This window comes from Herpailurus yagouaroundi, unplaced genomic scaffold (assembly GCF_014898765.1).
Source record: "Herpailurus yagouaroundi ecotype Mexico unplaced genomic scaffold, PumYag 200, whole genome shotgun sequence".
NCBI classification, from domain to species: Eukaryota; Metazoa; Chordata; class Mammalia; order Carnivora; family Felidae; genus Herpailurus; species Herpailurus yagouaroundi.
This window is the reverse complement of record NW_024412431.1, coordinates 448967-468391: the sequence shown is the minus strand read 5'-3', so window position 1 is coordinate 468391 and position 19425 is coordinate 448967. Positions and strand designations below refer to the sequence as shown.

At 57.2% G+C, this 19425-nt stretch overlaps 2 protein-coding genes across 13 annotated transcripts in view; one reads left to right on the top strand and one right to left on the bottom strand.

Moving 5' to 3' along the window:
* The window catches only part of HNRNPM (heterogeneous nuclear ribonucleoprotein M), a 40794-nt gene extending 33646 nt beyond the window's left edge, over nt 1-7148 (top strand). For 9 of the 11 annotated variants that reach the window (XM_040449698.1, XM_040449701.1, XM_040449702.1 and 6 more), the window contains 4 exons: nt 1558-1611; nt 3615-4417; nt 5025-5076; nt 6722-7148. In XM_040449698.1, the coding sequence (XP_040305632.1) occupies nt 1558-1611; nt 3615-4417; nt 5025-5076; nt 6722-6885 (1073 nt within the window). In that variant the 3' untranslated portion in view covers nt 6886-7148. The remainder of the gene's footprint in view (nt 1-1557; nt 1612-3614; nt 4418-5024; nt 5077-6721) is intronic. The other 2 variants (XM_040449706.1, XM_040449703.1) reach the window with 1 other exon arrangement.
* Nucleotides 7149-8180: 1032 nt separating this feature from the next.
* PRAM1 (PML-RARA regulated adaptor molecule 1) lies at nt 8181-15443 on the bottom strand. Of its 2 annotated transcripts, none has more exons than XR_005782961.1 (10): nt 15398-15443; nt 12038-13346; nt 11877-11943; nt 11726-11802; nt 9264-9318; nt 9038-9146; nt 8761-8923; nt 8650-8683; nt 8470-8555; nt 8181-8366 (listed from the first exon to the last, which is right to left on the bottom strand). XR_005782961.1 is itself a non-coding variant. In XM_040449710.1 (10 exons), the coding sequence occupies exons 1-9, from the start codon at nt 15398-15400 to the stop codon at nt 8522-8524; spliced, it is 1851 nt and encodes a 616-aa protein (XP_040305644.1). In that variant the 5' UTR covers nt 15401-15443; the 3' UTR covers nt 8181-8366; nt 8521. The 2 variants fall into 2 exon arrangements, 1 of the variants encoding a protein (XP_040305644.1); XM_040449710.1 differs by having other exon boundaries at nt 8521-8555.
* Between the last annotated feature and the right edge of the window lie 3982 nt (nt 15444-19425).

Below are 19425 nucleotides of genomic sequence, written 5' to 3'. Positions count from 1 at the left end.
AGTGGAATCATTTTGGTGGTATTTTCTGTAGGGCCTCCCCATTCATTGTCCCTTCTATCAAGGCAGTAGATCTTTGCCCTGGTTTCTGCAGGCCACTGTACTTGGTGGTACAGGGAGATAGTTATGTGTTTCTTGATCTCGAAGGAGGTGATGGCAGCTGTGGAGGTGATGCCCGGTGGCTCAGGGCAGCACCAGAGGCCCCTCCGGTAGAAGAGGCCTAGTGAGGGTGCCAGTGGAAATGTTGGTTCCTTGGCCCTTGGCAGCCATGTGAGCACCACCCAAAGATGATCGTTTTCTCTCTGTGTTAAGATTTGAAAAAGCACTGCTCTCGGTGGTTGATAGAAGTGCTCTGTTCAGAGAGCATGGGATCCAAGCAGGAATACAAAAAGATGAGTGCAGGAGATGTGGTTTAAGCTGGAGGGGCTGGGTGTCTGAGAGGGTTCAGCATAGGTAGAGGGCGTGCTGGCACATAAGGAGGGCTGACAGCATCCGATGCAGAGGTTTGGGGGTGAGGGTCTACCTGCGGTGGGGAGAACAGGTTCAAGTCATAGGACAGGGAGGTCTTTGCCCATGAAAAGAATTTGTCCTTTCTCTTTAAATCGGTGGTGGGCTGATGGTGAAGGATGTGTGCAGGAATAGTTTGATCTAAGTGCCGTTTTAGGAAGGTGAACCTAGACCTGGGTATGCTGAGCAGGATCACAGGTGTCACGGAGGAATACGTGAGCCCTGTGCTCGCAGGCTGGAGGTGTGTGCTTCCCTGTGTCCTTCCTTTAGCAGGTAGCACCAGAAACAGCTGTGGGCTCAGGGTTACTCTCTGTGGTCATGGGCCTAAAATGAGATGTGCAGACAGACTTTAAAGGTTCGGATGAATTGTTGGCAAGCAGGCGACAGTGTTTTCTCCTTTGGACGAGGTGTTGGATGAGTTTTGGATGTGTTGGGGGTTTTATTTTCCTGAAGCTTTGTCACTTTAGTCAGCATCACCCCCAGCTCCTTCCAGGTGGGGCTGGTGGGCTCAGCTTGCTGGAGTCCCTGCACGACTCAATGAGGTCACGCTTCAGTGCTGCGGGCGGTTGCTGCTGCGTTTCAGGGTTTGGGCAGCGAGTGTAAGTAACTACAGCTTTAGTTTGCTCTAAAGGACAACCGTGAGGTGTTGGTTGGATCTGGGAGGATGAGCGCAGGCTTCAGTGTGAGCGCTGAGGGTCTGGACTGCTTGAGAAAACTGCTGCTGGCCCCATTCTTGCTCTGACTTCCTCACTTTCAGTTCATTGGTGCACACTGGTCTTCCTTAGCTCCGCTGGATGCATTCCCAGATGGTGTTGCCAACTGGGCCTCAGACTCTGGAGCTACATGGGATCCTAATATCATGACCCATCATCAAGGACTTAACAGTTTTCCAGTAAAATGATCTTGTCTCTGTGTGTGTATTTCTTAACCCCTTCCCCTGTCCCTTGTTTTATTTTTAAATTAGTAATATTCTTACTCTGGAATCTGTAATAAACAAGTTTCTGTTACCATAGAGAAATTTGGCTAATTTTTTTTTCTTCCTGATTTCCTTAGAAATCCTAAGTAATGCACTGAAGAGAGGAGAGATCATTGCAAAGCAGGGAGGAGGTAGGAAACGCTTAGTTTTGATGTTTTGATTTTTAGAATAGGCTGTTATTAACGGGGATAGTAGAGTGTAGTGGTGAAAAGCACGGGCTCTAAAATAGACTGCCTGGGTGGGAACCAGCTCTGTCTCTTCCTAGCTGTGTGACATTTGGCAAGTTACTGAACCTCTGTTTTCCATACTGTAAAATGGGAATATAATGGTACCTACCTCATAGGGTTGTTGTGCAGAGTAAATGAATTAATGCATAGAAAAGTGTACCTACTAAGTGCTATGTAAGCATTGGCCATTGTCGTTATAATGTCCGTGTAATTTGGGGGTTTGTTTTAAATACTATAAAATTACAAATTCCTAAAAGTAAATACTTAATTACAAAAGCCTACTACTTCCATACCTAACAAATAATTACTGAAGTATTTTATATGTACTCTTACTAAGATTCAAAAAATTATAAAGAAAGTAAATCTCTGCAATTGCGCTGCCCTGTGATGAGTATTGTAAACATTTTGGAATATATGCTTCCACTAATGTGCTTTTTTTTAATGGGTAGTTAAAACTAAATGTACTTTTTCAGCTTGATTTCCCCCACCCATGGCTCTGAGTGTTTTGACATTTCCTTGGTTACTCCACTTGCTAGTTATTTCTGTGGTGTGCTGATTCTAGAACTCCACGTGGGCACCGTTTTTTCCTAGTTCTCTGCTACTGTTGGCATCCGGGGAGTCAGCCTGATTTCTGATCCTCTTGAGCGTGCTGCCTACCCTTTTCCAGTTATCTTACTTTTTAAAAAAAAAATAGTTCCTAAGAAATTTCTGCTTTGGAAGTCAATATTTGTAAAACCGTGTTTATGTTTTGCCCCTCGGTGTGCTGTTATTAAGTGCTACTAAGGAAACGGGCATGGAGAAGTGGAGTGACGCGAGGTCACTCTGTCCGTTAGAGACGCACTTACAGAAACTGAGTTTCCTCTTGATTTACATGTTGCACCGGGCTGCTCGGATCAGTAATGGGCTGGCTGTGGGCTCAGCTGCCCTTCGTCACAGGCAGGTGGTGCTGGTGGTGGTGAGGTGAGGGGGGATCCTTAGGCTCTGCATGTGGAAAAGTGGTGGGCAGTGGCCTTGGTGGTGGAGCCAGACCCTCCTTGTCCCAAGAGTTATCAGCCGTCACAGGGTCCTGCTGGCAGGGACCTGCCAGCATGTGTCCAGCTGAACCATGGCACTGAGAACTGATCTGAGGCTGTTTGTAGAATCCACTCTGCGGTGCCATCGACTTCTTTCCTTGAAGGCCAGCAGAGTAGTTACACACAAGTCATTCAGTGGTTTTCCTCACAGAGTAAGGTTCCCCGGAAGTGGCTGTCTGTTCGTCTAGACATAGAGGATCTCTACTGGTGTTTGTTTTCTTTATCTCTTAGTAATTATGTGGCCGTATACTAGCTTCTTTATGCCTAGAGGTGCTAAGGAAGTTCAGCCAGACTGGCCACCAGCATGCATCTGAGAGAGGGATGAGCTGGGAGAGGATAAAGGTGGTGAGGGATTTGAATTGTCCCATACAATTCAAGTAAATCCATTACACTGGCTGACTGAGTGGGGGTTTTGGAGCTTCCTCCCTTGAGAGCATTTCTCAGTGTCTGGTGGTGGGAAGAGCTCAGGTTCCCTGAGATTGACCACTGTGGCTCACAGAGCTAGTTTACGAGTTCTAGAACTTCCGAAGTAACGCGGAGAACATTTTTTGACACAGGTGCTCCAGGGTGGATTTTTTTCCCTTTTTAAATTTTATTATGGAAATTTCAGCTGTGGCACAGAAATAGGAAGAATGGTGTCCTCGCTACCCTGCCTTAACAGTTGTCCACATTTGAGGGGTGTCTCATGATAAATTGTCGTGGGACTTAATTCCTGAACTGTGGTTGAGTTTGTGGAGTGCCCCGGTCTCTGTACCCAGGTCACCTTTCTGGCGTGGTGGTGCACATAGTGTGCAAGTCCCTGATATTTGCCTGTGTTTTGTGTCCTTGTTTCAGGTGGAGGTGGAGGCAGTGTCCCTGGGATCGAGAGGATGGGCCCTGGCATTGACCGCATTGGGGGTGCCGGCATGGAGCGCATGGGCGCAGGCCTGGGCCATGGCATGGATCGCGTGGGCTCTGAAATTGAGCGCATGGGCCTGGTCATGGACCGCATGGGCTCAGTTGAGCGCATGGGCTCGGGCATCGAGCGTATGGGCCCACTGGGCCTCGACCACATGGCCTCCAGCATCGAGCGCATGGGCCAGACCATGGAGCGCATCGGCTCCGGAGTGGAGCGCATGGGTGCCGGCATGGGCTTTGGCCTCGAGCGCATGGCCGCGCCCATCGACCGCGTGGGCCAGACCATTGAGCGCATGGGCTCTGGTGTGGAGCGGATGGGCCCTGCCATTGAGCGCATGGGCCTCAGCATGGAGCGCATGGTGCCCGCAGGCATGGGGGCTGGCCTGGAGCGCATGGGCCCTGTGATGGATCGCATGGCCACCGGCCTGGAGCGCATGGGCGCCAACAACCTGGAGCGCATGGGCCTGGAGCGAATGGGCGCCAACAGTCTCGAGCGCATGGGCCTGGAGCGCATGGGCGCCAACAGCCTGGAGCGCATGGGTCCTGCCATGGGTCCGGCCCTAGGCGCTGGCATTGAGCGCATGGGCCTGGCCATGGGTGGCGGTGGCGGTGCCAGCTTTGACCGCGCCATCGAGATGGAGCGAGGCAACTTTGGAGGAAGCTTCGCAGGTTCCTTTGGCGGAGCTGGAGGCCATGCTCCTGGGGTGGCCAGGAAGGCCTGCCAGATATTTGTGAGAAATGTAAGTGGCTCTTGGGCAGATTCTTGGTGGTGGTACGCACAGAGGGGGAGGGGGCGGGTCGAAGTCAGGGGGGTGACCCCAGGAGGGGAGCGGAGTAGCAGCGCAGAAGGCCACCTTGCCACTGTCCCCAGAGTTTGGTGCTGGTAGGATCAGGGCAGAACGTAAGAGCACGCGGTATGTGTGCAGCTGGAGCCGGGGCTTCTCGGACTGCTGGGTGGAACCGACCGTGAGCTCAGGAACCCTAGCTGCTTGATTCCCTTGGCTTGATTCCCTTGCCACCTGGGCGTGGCAGACCGAGGGATAAAGGACTGTATCTAAATTCTCTTTCTACCAGATTGACCACCTTCAGCTACTGTCGAGTGGTCTGTGGGCCGCTCACCATAGGCGACTGCATTTTCTGCACGTTGAACAAGGAAGTGTACTTGGTGTGCTGGTTTAGAACCTCATTCCAGGCAGGCTTGTTTTGTTCTCTGCTGATCGTCTCAGTTTGAGATGTTTCTTGGTGCAACAAGAACCACTCCCCCGCCCCCAAGAGACCCTGAGGTTTATGCGTTTAGGGTGTTAGGATTTGGTTGTGTCACTCATCAGTTTCTCCTTTTCCCTTTAGCTCCCATTTGATTTTACATGGAAGATGCTAAAAGACAAATTCAACGAATGTGGTAAGTGTTTGAGAAAAGGCTTTCTAGGTGCTTCCGTGTGTTGTGGCCTCCGAAGTCTTAGCTTGTTAGTGATGCATTTGAGGGGTGAAGCAAAGCTCCCATCCTGGTCTTCACTGCCACTTGCCATGACTGGCGACTGATGGGACTTGCCATTTTTCTGCCCGTGCAGATAGTCAAGCCAGCTGTTGGGTTTCCTTTTATGTGTCAGACACTTCTCACCTGTGTTCTCATGTCAACCTCGTTCTTCTATGGTTTTTGAAAGGAGGTGATGTCCCCGTTTTACAGATGAGTCAGGCAGTCACGTTCCCAAAGTCACATGGCTTCTAAGTGACAAAGCTGAAGGAAACAAATACTGATCTGAGATGAGGTTGCTTTCTACCACAGCACTGTTGGTTCATGCCTCAGAGAGCACTTGCCCAGGAGTTCCCAGGGGTGGAGTGTGTGTGTGTGTGTGTGAATGAGGCCTAGGGGCTCTGGTTTCCCGGCACACCAGGCCACCCATTTGGTTCGCTTTGTGGCCAAAAGGAAGTGAAGTTGTCACCGGGTGAACCCCTGCCCCTCACTCACACCACCTCTGTTTTTTTAACCCTGTCAAGTGGGAGCCCCAGGCCTAAGCCAGGAGTCTGGGCGGTTTGCCGGGTCAAGGCTTCCTCAGCGTCTTTACTCATTTCCTGTTTCAGTGTTGGCTCAGATTGCACCACTTTGCCGCTTCTCCTGGTTCTTCTCTTGGGGCAGCTGTTGAGCCATAGCACGCCCTCGTGCCCTCTCCCCACTCCTCAGTTTCTACATTGTACAGTAGGCAGTCTGAAAAGTCAGATTGGATCATGCTGCTCTCCGGCCTGAGAGGCCCGGAGGTACCTGGCTGCCAAAAGAGAAACTCACCAGCCCCTTTGCAACTTAGTCCCTCCTCTTTCATCTCCTTTCTCCTTCCTGTCCCTGAACCCTGAGTTGCAAGTGCCATTTTTCAGAAGTGCTTTATTTCGAGCTGTGATGGCAAGAGTCAGCCTTCTGGTGAAGGTCTTTCAGAACTTTCTGCTGAGAAGCCCTGGAGATGTTGACCTTCCCTCAGGCTGAGTTAATGGCTCTAGAAACGTGGGTCCCTTAGCACAGGCCGCATGGTCCTGTCCTTTGCTCTTCCCCCTTACAGACTTGTTTCATGGTGCTTGGCACATACCTGGATGCTTAATCAGTGCTTGAGTAAATATGTGAAACCCACTTCCTAATTAGGATGCAGGTTAAACCTGAACAGTACAGAGTGTCCATTGTATCATGATGGCCTTGCAAATGTGGTGTGGGGTCTTGAAGCCCAGGCCTCTGCAAAATTCACCTATAAAGTTGGCTGCACGCGGCCCCCCTTTTAACTCTCTCGAGCGTAAGGGTATGCGCGTGTGAAGCTGCCAGGAGGCCTTGTCACGGGCCGGTCCCATTATCGTCCTTTAGCAGAAGAATGGCAACGTGGCTTGAGGGCCATCGTCTCTGGGTTCCGGCTGCTGCCTTCTGAGCATTCGTGTGCCAGGGCCGCTCTCCCTTTTGACTCTGTCCACCGACACCCAACAGGTGATCTGGACTGGGTGGAGCCCAGACTGAGGCTGAGCTCTGGGTCTGCCTGATGAGTTGTGGTCTCTTCTTCCCTCCCTGTGCCCAGGCCACGTGCTGTATGCCGACATCAAGATGGAGAACGGGAAGTCCAAGGGGTGCGGTGTGGTTAAGTTTGAGTCGCCAGAGGTGGCTGAGAGAGCCTGCCGGATGATGAATGGGATGAAGCTGAGTGGCCGAGAGATTGATGTTCGAATTGATAGAAATGCTTAAGCGGTTGCCTTTTTTAAACATCGATACCAGACCTCTGAATTTGTATTTTTTCTTGTTAACCATTTTAATTTGTTGGCTGGATGTATAAAGATGTTTAAAAAATTCAGTTGCTTTTTGGGGTAATTTGAATTACTTTTTTAATGACTGGGGTTCCATTTGACTGTTTGCATTGAGATTGCAATGTGCGCAATTTTTTTTGTAGTTGTGGCATCTTGTTGACATCGAATATGACTTTGATAATAAATACCAGTTCCTGAAAAGACGCTTGCTTTTTGCGTGTGTGTTGTGGGGCATCCACCTGAGGTTCGGGGAGCTAGAACCAGTCTTCCTTCTACCCTTGGAGCTCTGGCCACTGGGGGTCGCATCCCCATCCTTGCTTTGTGTGTGGACGCCGATGGGGGGAGGACATGGGCCTCGGCCACTTCAGGAGAACTCTCTGGAAACTGAGCGGACTTGGATTCTCCAGTGCTGGCATGCACTTGGATGTTAGTGGTTCTGAAAGCCGCCATCCCCCCTCCTTGCTTACAGTTCCTCTTGGGGGCGTAGACATGGTGTCAGGCTCATTTCCAGTTTGGCTTTTGTCGTAGTCTACCTCGGGCGCTATAACAAAGGTACCATAAACTGGGCGGCTTAAACACAGACGTTTATTTCCCACAGTCTTGGAGACTGGGAAGTCCAAGATCAAAACACTAGCAGATTCCATGTCTGGCGAGGGTACCTGATCGTGGTTCATAGACGACACTTTGTAGCTATAATCTCAACATGGTGGGAAGGGACAGAAGGCTTCTCATTCCTCTTTTATAAAGACACCAATTCCACTCACCCCCCAAATACCATCACATTGGGCATTAGGCTTTCAACCTGGAAACTTGTGTGTGTTGCGGGGGGGGGGGGGTCGATACGTTCAGTCCAAGGCAGCGTTTCTTAGCTACCACAGACTAGGCAGGGTGTGAGTTTCTGAGCATGTTTAGTCCTGTAGCAGCTCAGGCGGAGCGTGATACCTGGGCTCTGTCAGAACTGGGTCACCCCTCCCTCCGTCCACCAGGATGTGACCTCATACATAGGTCCACTTGGGCTAGACAGCTGTTGGCAGCCCGCGTGGAGTTGCAGCCACTGCTTGTCGTGTTTGGATGTGGCGTCCTACCCTTGCTGTCACCTCCTCGTCACACTTCTCCTGGTGTGTATCCCTGATGGGTGAGGCGGTGGGGGTACAGGGTCGACTTCACAGACCCCCAAGGAGATCATGTCTCCATTGGGTGCCAGTCAGGGGAGAAAGAAAAGACAAGAAGCAGGGATCGCTTTAAATAGGAGCTTTATGTGGTTCATGTATGCAGTCAGGCACCAGCCTGGATGGTTCTGTGACTGCCAAGCTGGGATCCAAGGCTCCTGGTTTAGCAGGTGGCTGGGCGGGCAGGTTGTCCTGGGTACCCACACCTGTGGGCCTTACTGTCCCCTGGGGAATGGATGGCTCTCCAGAGGGTCTGCCAAGGAAGGGAGGGTGACTTCCGTTGCCCACCCGCCCCCCCCCCCCCCGCCCCAAGTAGATAGCAGCCCCTTGGGGAAACGGGGTGTGGGAGGGGTTACCTCCTTCCAGGCACCGTGATCCCTTCCAGCCCACCTAGAGCATCTACATACCCTAGAAGCCAACATCGTCATACACCTCCGTTTCCCTGGCGGAAAGTACGGCTTGGTCAGTAAGGGTCACCTCGGCCCGTTGACCAGCCCCCTACCCCCCACCCCCAGCCAGGGCCAGTCAGTACTCACAGGGGCAGTAGAGCGGTTCTGGGCACGTAGCCATCTGCAAAAAGAGTGGAATAGGTGAGCTCCCGGCGCTGGTGGTGGCCCGTTTCCCTAGGACTTTCTGGCCTGACTTACATTTGCCCTTGGTGTCCCGGCACAGCATCTCGTCCTTGTTGGTGAACTCGATCACCTCTAGGATCTCCCCACGCCGGATCCCCAGGTACTTGCCACCCCCGCGACGCGTCTTGGCGTTGGGATCGATCATCATCCTTGTCTGAATCACTATCTCCCCCTCAAACTGGGGAGGGAGAAGTTAGAGCTTTTGTTTTGTGCTGTCACCCCAGGGCTTTGGTCACCTAGGGCTGTGCCAGATCTCCCAGGGCTCCTGTTCACAGAGTTGTGGTGTTCACACCTTGAACTTCTTCCGGAACTCCCTCTCGGCTTTCTCTGCCTTCCGGATCTGCTTCAGAGACTTAAGGTCTGCAGGTGGCAACTGCTGTGGCTGGGGGGCCTTCTCCTTCCTGAGGAATTGGAGGGTCCTGTGCAAGATGTGCCCCCCCACCCCACCCCCGTCCCCTTCCTGACCTCCCAGACCTCGGCCCCACCCCGTTCTACACACACCCTTTGCCCTGTGGTACCTGAGCTCTGGGTCTTGTGGCGGCCTGGGGGGTTGCTGGGTAGATGGCACCCCATCTGGGAGCGGGGAGAACACTGAGTTAGGGCAGGGACTCTTGGGCTAGGCCTCCCTTTCAACCCTGGTGGCTTGATTGGGAACGGAGCCTTCCCTGTGTCAGTTCTCAGGACGTCAGTCCCCTCCCATCCCTCACCCTGCCCACCGGCCCATCTTCTCCCCAGGCCTTTTTCCTGGGTTGTGAGTTCTAGTGCATTGCCTTTCATTTTCGTAACCGTTACTGCATGATCGGCAAGGCTGAAATCGTTCACCACAGTAACTGCTTCCAACCCTCATGACAGCCTTCCTCGTAGCGGGCAATACAGTCATTCCCAGCTTGCTGAGGAGGGAAGTCAGGGCTCAGAGAGGGGTAAAGCGGTCTGCTCCCGGGTCATCCAGCTGGTAAATGGTAGAGGGAGGATTTGTCTGTGGGCTTTTGAGGCTATTTCGTGTCTGTCTCCTAGGGTAGGCTGGCTTCTGGGAATTGTCATGGGATTTGGGTCAAACATAAGGTGAAAGCGTATCCTTGAGCAAATGAAGTGGGCATCTGCGAAGGGGCTGGTGGGGTGGGGTTCTTGGACTGGCCTGGCTGCTGCTGAGACTGTACTGTGAGTCTCCCAGGTCAGGGTTGACTTCCTGGCAAACTACCAGCCTTCCAGGCAGGAGCCTGCTGACTGAGGGTTTGGCCTATAGCGAGAGCCTCGTGAGCACCAGTTGAGTGAAGGATCCAGAACCTGAAGCCCCCGCCTTTTCACTTCAGACTCCAGCCTCCTTGGCCTGGTGCTCGGATGGTGCCATCCATAGTCTTACCCAGGACACTCCCTCCCGCTGCTCCCACTCCTCCCGGAGGCACTCCGGGGCCCCTACCCCCCTGGCACACCTGTAGCCCAAGCTCCCTGGCAGTGGGACCCAAATCAGGCCACACAAGTAAGGCGGGCTCTGAGGATGGCCCCTTCAGGTCCTGGGACCACCTAGGTCTGGCCCCAGCGCCTTCCAGGGAAGCCCCCTGCTGTGCGAGGAACCTCTGGAAGAGGGCCGCCACCGTTCCAGAATGAGGCAGAGTGGGAGGCTAGACTTGGAAAGGCCAAGTAGCCTTTGGAACAATCGGTACTAACAGTGAGTCGTCCCCCCCCCCCCCCGACAGTGTCTGAGAAGGGAAAGATTTGGGAAGTGTATTTGATTGGAATCGCAAAGAACGACTGACCCGGAATGGGGAGAGACAGTTGTCCACTGGCAGGGATGGTGAGCAGAGGTGGGGATGTGCCTGGCCGGTTTGGAGCTGGGGACGGGGGCGGGCCATGCCTGCAAGGCTGCTGGACAGTTACCAGAGTCACCCTCTCTCTCCCCATGTCCCTGTCCCGAAGAGCGGCCCCCAAACCCCAGCCACCGGAGGCTCACTGGAGCGGAAGCAGGAGGGGCCCTGCCAGGAAGCTCTGCTAACAGAGGGGTGTTGCAAGCAGCCCCTGAGGAAAGCCCAGGAGAAGCAGGAGGGGCTCGGGAAGGAGGAGTGCAGGCAGACCTGGTGCGGGGGCTGGTGGGGAGGAAGCGGGCGCATCCCAAAGGCACCCCCAATACAAAGTTGCCCTGTAGGAAGCCCTTCCAAAGGTGGGGCGAGGGAACCGGGACCACAGGACCTGGGCTCCTGTGTACTGACAATGAGCTGGGGCAAGTTACTTGGGTCAGGCTTCCACATCTGTAAAACGGGCATGATGCGGCCTTGGGGGTGGGTGGGTGGGAGGTCGTGCAGGGTCAGTGACGTGCACGTAGAGTGCCTGCACGGAAGCCGCTTTTTTTCCCCCCACTCGAAATTGGTGAAGGCATTGACCCTGCAGTGGACTGGACACGTTGGGTCGGCTCCACCGTCCTCCTGCTCTCTCGGAGCAGAGACTTGGGAGAAGGGAGAAAAGGGGACCTTTCGGACCCCGGAGCACAGAGTATCGAGGACCACAGGCTCAGGGGTCTCCGTCTCCAGCCTGTGCCCGAGTTCAGGCCCGAGTCCCGCAAGCACCTCCGACACAACAGGTCTGTGTGGAACCTGACCCCTTGTCCCCAGCTCAGGGTGCCTTGGCTCTGCACCCAGGCGTTGGGCTCGAAACGCGGGCCTCATCCGCGTCGTGGGCTCGCTCTCGCCCGCCTGGTGGCTCACACACCACCAGGTCCTTGTTCGCGGCTCTTTCACCCCTTCTGCCACCGCCCCGGGCCGCACTCCTGGCCACACCATACCCACTGGCTGCTCCGCCCACCAGAGGCTGGTCAGACCTTTCCGGAGGGCCTTTCCTGCTCTCTGCTTTCTCCCTCAGTGTTGCCGGGGAGACGGGTGGTCACTTGGCTTCACGCCAGCAGCGCGGCAGAAGATACCCTGGCGATGGATGGTCCCCAGGTGCCTGGGCGGAGGGTCTGGCTGAGGGCTCGGCCCCACCACCCACAAACCTCTGCCCTCGCCGCTGGGGCCGGAGTGGTCCGTGGGCCCCACGTCGTCATACAGCTCGTAGATCTCATCCTGGTCCCTGCAGAGATACCGGAGATGAGGGCCTCTTGCGGCCTCGGGCCTGTGCCGGGGCCGCTTGCCCCCCACACTCACTGCGGGATGTCCTTCGTCTGTTGCTCCTGGAAGTGGATGGCAGCAGCGGAACGAGCCCTCCTCAGAGCTGTGGGGGGAGGAGAGCGGGAGGGAGGCGGGCCCTGGCGGGAGCCTCTCCCCGGCTTTCTGCCTGGGCCGCCGCGCCCCACCTGTGGACCCACCTGTGGCTGCAGCCGCGGCTCTCCGGAAGCTCTGAACGTCCCTGGGGCCTGGGGGCAGCGGGGGCTTGGCTGGAGGGGGTCCCAGGCTGCTGGCAGGGGGCAGAGGCCTCCGCCGGGGCGGGTGGCCCTGTTTGAGGCCCAGCCTCGACCGTCCACTGTGAGTGAGACTGAGTGGGAGCCTGGGGCCGGGGCCCGCGACAGCAGTGGGGAGCGAGCTCTCCGAAACAGAGCCAGGGAGAGGGGGCTTTCTGGGAAGAGCACCAAAGAACTCGGCATGCGGGCGCTTCTTGGGCAGAGCACTGGGCTCGGGCTGTGAGAACTTGCGGGGGGGCCCCTGGCACTCAGGCTGCAGGAACTTGCTGGGGAGTAGGCCAAACTCAGGCTCTGAGGCCACCCTGGGGAGGCCCCCCGGCTCGGGCTGCAGGGGCTTCTTGGAAGGTGCTTTGAATTCGGACTGCCGTGGCCTCTTGGGAACCACACTGACTTCCGGCTCTGAGGACCTCCTGGTGAGGTCTCCAAAATCAGGGTGCAGGAGCTTCTTGGGGAGGTCACTCAGCTGAGGGGCTGGGATCTTCTTGGGAAATGTACTGAAGTCAGGCTGTGATGGGTGGGGGTGGGGCTCACTGGACTCAGCCTTCCAGGGGGGTGTCTGAGGGACCTCACTGAACTCAGGCTGCGGCAGGCATTTCTTAGGGAGCTCACCGACCTGAGGCTGCGGGGGCTTTCTGGGGTGCCCACCGAACTCAGGCTGTGGGGGCTTCTTGGGGAGGGTACTGAAGTCAGGCTTTGAGGGGTGGGGGTGGGGCTCACCAGTCTCAACCTTCCAGGGGGGTGTCTGAGGGACCTCCCTGGACTCAGGCTGCGGCAGGCACTTCTTAAGGGGCTCACCGACCTGAGGCTGCGGGGGCTTCTTGGGGAGGGTACTGAAGTTGGGCTGTGAGGGGTCTGGGGTGGCCTCGTTGGGCTCAGGCTGCTGTAGCTTTTTGGGGAAGGCGCTGGATTTGGGCTCTGGGGGGGGCAAGGCCTTTTGAGGGGCCCCGAGCTGCGGGAACTTCTTGGAGGGTTCACTGAACTCGGGTTTGGAGGGCTTCCTGGGCAGATCAGCGAAACTGGGCTGCGAAGGCTTCCTGGGCACTGCATTGAACTCGGGCTGCGGGGGCTTTTTGGGGTGCTCGCTTAGCTCAGCTGTTGGAGGCTTCTTTAGGGGTTTGTGGAACTCAGGCTTCAGGGGTTTTTTGGGGAGTTCGCTGGTCTCGAGCTGAGAGGCCTGGAACTTTGCTTGAAGGCTCCGGAAGTCCTGAGGGCTCCCCTAAGGAACATGGAGCCAGAGTCAGGCAGGGACTCTCTGCCGACTTCTCTTCCCCTGACTGTGTCCTTGGCTCTCTCCAGTGTTGGCTGAGGACTCCCACATTTGTCTCCAGGCTCCCCGGAGCCCTGACCCCTTAGGCACTGCATATGTGCCCCCAGGCTCACCCCCATCAGGACCCAGGCTCCTGCTGCTCCCCCAGTCCCCCCTCGGTTGGTGGTGCCTTGCAGGTGTCCTTGAGATACCCCGTTCCTAGTAACTTCTGTTTTGATTTCAGAATACATCCAGAATGCAGCCACTTGTCACTGCCTGTACCGCTGTCATGCGGGCTGGAGGAACCCAGGCCCTCCTCCTGGGTCTCCTGCCGCCCCCCCCCCCCACCGCCCCCCAGTCTCATCTCTGGCCAGGCCCTGCCCCCACAGCAACCAGAGGAATCCCCTCTGCTCAGAATCCAGCAATGTTCCTTTGTTTCCCCATGGTAAAAGTCAAAGACCCCATGAAGGCCCTGAACCATCCATTGGCCTCCCCTACCTGGATCCTTCCTCGCCTGGCCACCTCTTCCTCCCCCTCGCCCTCCCCCCTCCCGTCCCCCAGTGTCTCGGGCCTTTGTCCTGCCCCCTTGCCCGTGACACTTCTCCCCATGGCCTGCTTCTCGCCTCTTCCACCTCCAGGTCTCTGCTCGTGATAATTTCTCTTCTTTCTTTAAAAAATGTTTATTTTTGAGAGAGAAAGGCAGAGAGAGAGAGTGGGACAGAGGATCTGAAGCAGGCTGTGTGCCGACAGCAGAGAGCCCGACGCGCGGCTCAAACTCACGAACCAGACGAGGTTGGATGCTCAGCCGACTGAGCCACCCGGGCACCACATCTCTGATATTTCCTTATTAGAAAAGGCCTTCCTCCTAGACCACCCATATTTTAAAAAAATCGATTCCCCCCTTCCCCTCCCAGTCCTCCCCATCCCCCTGCCCTGCATTTTACTTTTAGTACTTGCTGCAAAGTATCACAGAGTTTATTTGCCACGGTTTCATAAATGTGCCCTGACTGTTCTGTTTGTTTGTTCGCTCTACCCTCCCCAGACCCCGTGGCAGGTCAGGGACTTGGCTCACTCGTTGTTCTCCTTCCAGTGCCTGGCACACTGTGGGGGCTCAGCAGAAATAAATATACATACACAAAGGCGTATACTCAGCCACGTCCTGTCTGTCATAAGCCTCGTGGAGAAAGACACACAGAGGCCCGGCGGCAGATGTGGGCTGAGGGTCACGGTCCCACACACCCTTTGCTGACGGTCAGGGCACTCACAGTTGACCGGCAGGCAGGCCCAAGCGGCAGCACAGGCACGTGCACCTTGGCACACCTAGTCTGACCGGCCCTGTACCCTCTGTCACAGACACAGGCGGACAGGCCAGGCCGGCTCTGACCAGAGGTGGCCCTGCTGCAGGCCCCCAATCCTGGCTTCACCCGGGGCCTAGGAGATTGGGGAGTGGGGGTGGGGGCAGGGCAGAACCGTGTGTACTTTGCTGTCTTGTCTGTGCCTCACTTTCCCTATCCCAAGAAGGAGGAAAGGTAGTGACTCCCGCCCGGGGCCTGAAGTACCTCTATTAAAGCCCCCCTCCGGGAGGGTGGGGCCAAGGATTCCCTGGGTGACCCACAGGACCAGAGAAATCAGGATCAGCGGGTCATAACTTGGGTGACTGCTGGGGTGCAGGGTGGGCAGTGGGTACGTGACCCACTTTGTCACCCGTAGGAAGCCCCTGTGTTCACGCTGGTCTCCTGTTGCCAGGCTGCTTTTCCTGCTGACCTGTTCCTCCTGTTAAAGTCGAAACCTCAGCCTGGGCCATAGGCCCCTTGGAGCCCCAGCTGTCCCAGCAGTGAGTCCCGGCTGCTTCCCGCCTCTGGGCCTCTGCGGTGGTCATTGCTGTTTACCTGGGTGGCTCTCCTAGCCCCTCTACCACTCACCTCTTGGAATATGCCCTCCAGTCTCCAACCACAGCACCCCTTGCCTGTGGCCAGTGGCGGAGTGGGGGGGGGCTCTCCTAGGGTTGGGGGTTCACTCACCATGGCTACAGGCGGGTGATGGGCCACAGGGCGAGTGGGACCTGAGCTGGGCCGCTGCCTTCAGGAAGTGACTGTGGCTTCTGCTCCACGGGCCCCACGGGGGTGGGGGCTGATGGCGGGGTGGGGAGGACAGAGGAGGAAGGAAAGGAGGCGGAGACAGCCTCCGCCTGCCCCCAGATCCTGCCTGGCATTTGAGTTCCCGTCCCGCCTGCTGCTGTCTCTCCGTGGCTTTGGGCATCGGCCGTCAGCACATGCCCAACACGGTCACTAGTTTCTTGACTCTCTGTAGTTCTGGGGGCTGGCTGACTTCTGGTCTCCAGGGAGGACTCCTCGGGAGGGCGAGTTCTCTGTGGGTAAGGGGCATGGTCAGCTCTGGGCCGGGAGACCAAGGAGTTGGGGGAGCGTGACGAGGGAGGTCCTTCTGCCGGCTCGTGTTGCCTCATCCGCCTGCCCCATTTCCACACTTCCCCACGGATTCTCAGCTCTGAGCAGGACTTCCCTATTGTAGGGGCAGCTGTCTGTCACATGGGCCACGGACACCGTGGTGGACAGGGGGCCCGGCCCAGATGGCGGATTTGGGGGGGGGGTGGCTAGTACATAGGGCCTTGCCTGCTGGGGAGGGAGGGAGTCTGAGGACACCCTAGGTGTCCAGAAGAGGGTGGGAAGAAAATGGAGACAGCGGGGAGACCAGTGAAGAGGGGGTGAAGGGAGGGGCAAAGCCAGCGCTTGTTAGGGTCAGGCGCGCAGACCAGGGGAGAAGATCCCTCCCGGGAGAGTGCAGAGCCCCGATTCTGTTTGGCAATACACGGGAATGGCTCTTACAGAAAGATGGAAGGAAGCCCCTGGAGATTCTGACTTAATTGGCCTGCGCCGAGGGGGATTCTAACGTGCCCACGGGTCACCCTGAGACCCCCTTAAAGTGCAGGTTCTGCCCCAGGTCTGTGGTGGAGCCTCAGGTTCCTAGACACCCTAGGCGATGTCCCAGAGTAGCGAGGGCGTAGGAGGACGCGGGAGGTTTGTCTTGAGGAGGCTGCATTCCCAGCTGGAGCCATTCAGCGGCCGCCCTGCCGTGGAGGCCACCGGCCGCATGGTCGGAAAGCACTCCGTTCGCGCCTAAGACGCACAGCTTGAGGATTCTGGAGCGTCTGTGCCCGCCCATCCTCACCACTGCACGGGCAGACGTGCACCCTGGGTCACATTCCCAGAATGTGGGTCCCCTCGGGGGGGGGGGGATCGGGGTGAGGAGATGTGGGTCCTCCCTGGGTCTCCGGGTGACCGACACTCCCAGTGTTTGGTGAGAGAGGGAAACGAATGAAAGAAAAAGCGATCATTGGCCAGAAACACACAGTAGGTGCCCAATCCAGGGCAAAGCCAAAGGACTGGACACTGGTGACAATCTGGTGACTCCCCAGGCTCCAGGGCCAGCCACTCCGTGGGGACTCTGGATTTTGCAGTTGGGAGGGCTCCACCCTGGAGAGCCCTATTTCCCCACAGCCCCCCTTACGGGCATTCCCCCAACTACCCTTGGTGTTTGGAGCCTTTCCAGTGGCCGTAGGCTGGTCTGCATGGCGAAGCCGTGAACTTGGACAGGCGGGTCCACCAATGGAGCTGCGGGGACCAACCCCCGAAGCGAACACGCGGGCCTCAGTCCGCCTTGGGGAGTTGTGGGGGTGGGGAGGCGTCTGCTGGGACCAGCGTCTGGAACCCTGGTTTAGGGAAGTGTACCGGTTCCGAGCACACGGTGGGGGGTGGGGGGTGGGGGTGGGGGTGGGGGGGGGGCAGGGACAGGGGCGGAGTGGGCACATTCAGCCGTGCACCTGGCTGCCCTGGTCGGAGGTGGGGGTGGAGCAAGGGATGGACACGGCGGTGGAGGCCACGCTGAGCCGTGCACGTGGTCCCAGTGCACGCAGTGGAAGAGGACTGAGCACGTGGGCGGCCCATCCCGGGGCCACGGGGCGCTCGGAGGAGCCAGGGGCCCGGGATGGGGGTGCTCGGATCCGTGTCAGAGGCAGGGCTCCGGGACGCGTGCCCAGGAGCCTTCATTTCCCCTCTCAGTCTGGTGACGGGGCATGGTCGGCAACTGCCGGGCGGTGGGCGGGTACCTGGCCGGCCTCACGGCTGACGTAAGCTGCCTGCAGAGGCTCAGTGTTTCCACGTGACCCGCAGTCTCTTACCAACCTGTCCCCGCGGCGGGGGGGCAGCCAGGCCAAGTGGACGCCTGCAGGGACGTGCTTGCTGTCTTTCCCTGTCCCTTCAGATGGACACTCCTGGGCGCCCTCTGCTGGGCAGAGCCGGGGCCCCACGAGGACTCAGCTGTCAGGCATTTTGTGGTTGGGGGAGGGGGGACCATCTGTGGAATCAGTTTGGCCGCATGGGCTTGGTGGGCAGAGGGACGTGAATCGCTCAGAAACATTTCCCAAGTGTCCCCCCCCTCACCTGGTCCCTCTGAATCTTCACAAGGATTCCAGGGAGTGAGCAAGCATCGCGACACCCATCTTAAGGACTAACAAACTCAGAAGTGGGGAGGTTGAATCTTCTCCAGGATCAGAGTCCTGGTTCCAAGGCTCATGGCAGAGAAGAGGAGAGCTCTGAGGGGGCCTGGAGCCCCGGGGTCCCCCGATGGCCCACCTGGCCCCACAGCTGGCGCTCGGCGATACCTGCCTCAGCCCGGGCCTGGAGGTGCTGGTGGACAGACACCTGGCCTAAGCCAGCTGAGTCTCAGCTACAACCCCATTAAGGGCATCACAGCCCTGAAGCCCTCCGTGAGATCTCGGGTGGCCACAAAGGCAGGCAGGTAGGTGGGCAGGCGGGCCCCTGGGTGCAGGTGGGCCGATCCTAAGGGCACTCAGACCACCCCCCACACCTGCCTTCAGGAGAGGATGAAGGGCCTCTCTGGAGTTTGGGGCTGTTCACCTGCAAGGAGGCTGGGGCGGTCTTGTTCACGGAAGGGCTATGCTCCCCGGAAGGAGAGGATAAGGGGGAAGAGGAGGGTGGTGAGGGAGGGCATGGGGAGGTTCAAGATGGGCCTTGTGGGCTATTAGGAGAACACGGTCTCCATCCAGAGAGCCGCGGGGAGCCACGGAAGGGTACCGGGTGGGCATCAGAAGAAACCCCCGTTTCCAGAGGTGATCAGATTGTTGGGGGGTTGGGGAGGGCAGGAGGGTTGTTGCTTCAGGTGCCTGAGGAAGGGAAAGGGTTGAGGCCCGGGCTAGGGGACCGTGGAGCCGGGAGGGAGGCAAGACGCAGGAAGGAAAACTAGCCTCTGAAGGGTGGCTGTCAACAACGCAGAAGGCTTTCACATTCAGGAGGCTCGGCCCGCTGGGTTTTGGGGACTACAGGGCTGGGACAGCAGTGTGGCCCCAGAGTTTGAACGCGTGGACCCAGGACTGACTTCCCAGGAAGGAAGGGAAAATCCTTGCGGTTAGAAGACTGAAAGGGAAGTGGTGAAGAGGGAGGAGCCAGGCCCCCTGGGGCTGGCTCTGACCCACCTTCCTCTTCAGAGCTGGCCTAGGGGGAGAGGTGAAAGCAGGGAGCCAAAGAGGAGGGTCCCCAGGACAGTGACCAAAACAAAACCCGAGCCTAGCCTGCCTGAGTGCCCAGCCCTGGGGGCCCTGTCACCTGTGAGTCCACACCAGCCTCAGGATTGGCGAGTGGCTCCAGCTGGGCCAGGCCCTGCCTCCCAGCCTGTCCTACCCCACTGATTCCTGGGACTTCTAAATAAACGTGGGATTTCCATCCCATCTGGTTTCTGGAAATGGTGGGACAAGACAGGACACTGGCAGTCCTAACTGCTGCCGGTTAGGGTAGCACTGACCCGGTCCCGGTGTTAAGGTGAGGTTGAGGGGAAGCGTGTCCCCTCCCAAGGTATGAGCATCCCAGGGCTGCCAGACTGTGCACTGGGAGGGGCAAGGGACCCAGACACAGCACAGGCTGGCTTATCGCCTCTCCTTTATTGTCTCCCCCCACCCTCTCCATCTTAGGCCCCGCGAAAACGACAAAACTACCCACACCCACAGTTGAGCCCCCCG

What these genes read in the sequence shown, in the direction of transcription:
- PRAM1 (XM_040449710.1), bottom strand. An exon ending in CAGACGAAGGACATCCCGCA is followed by an intron (nt 11,803 to 11,876) that starts GTGAGTGTGGGG and finishes GTATCTCTGCAG; the next exon opens with GGACCAGGATGAGATCTACG. An exon ending in CCGGGACACCAAGGGCAAAT is followed by an intron (nt 8,684 to 8,760) that starts GTAAGTCAGGCC and finishes CTCTTTTTGCAG; the next exon opens with ATGGCTACGTGCCCAGAACC.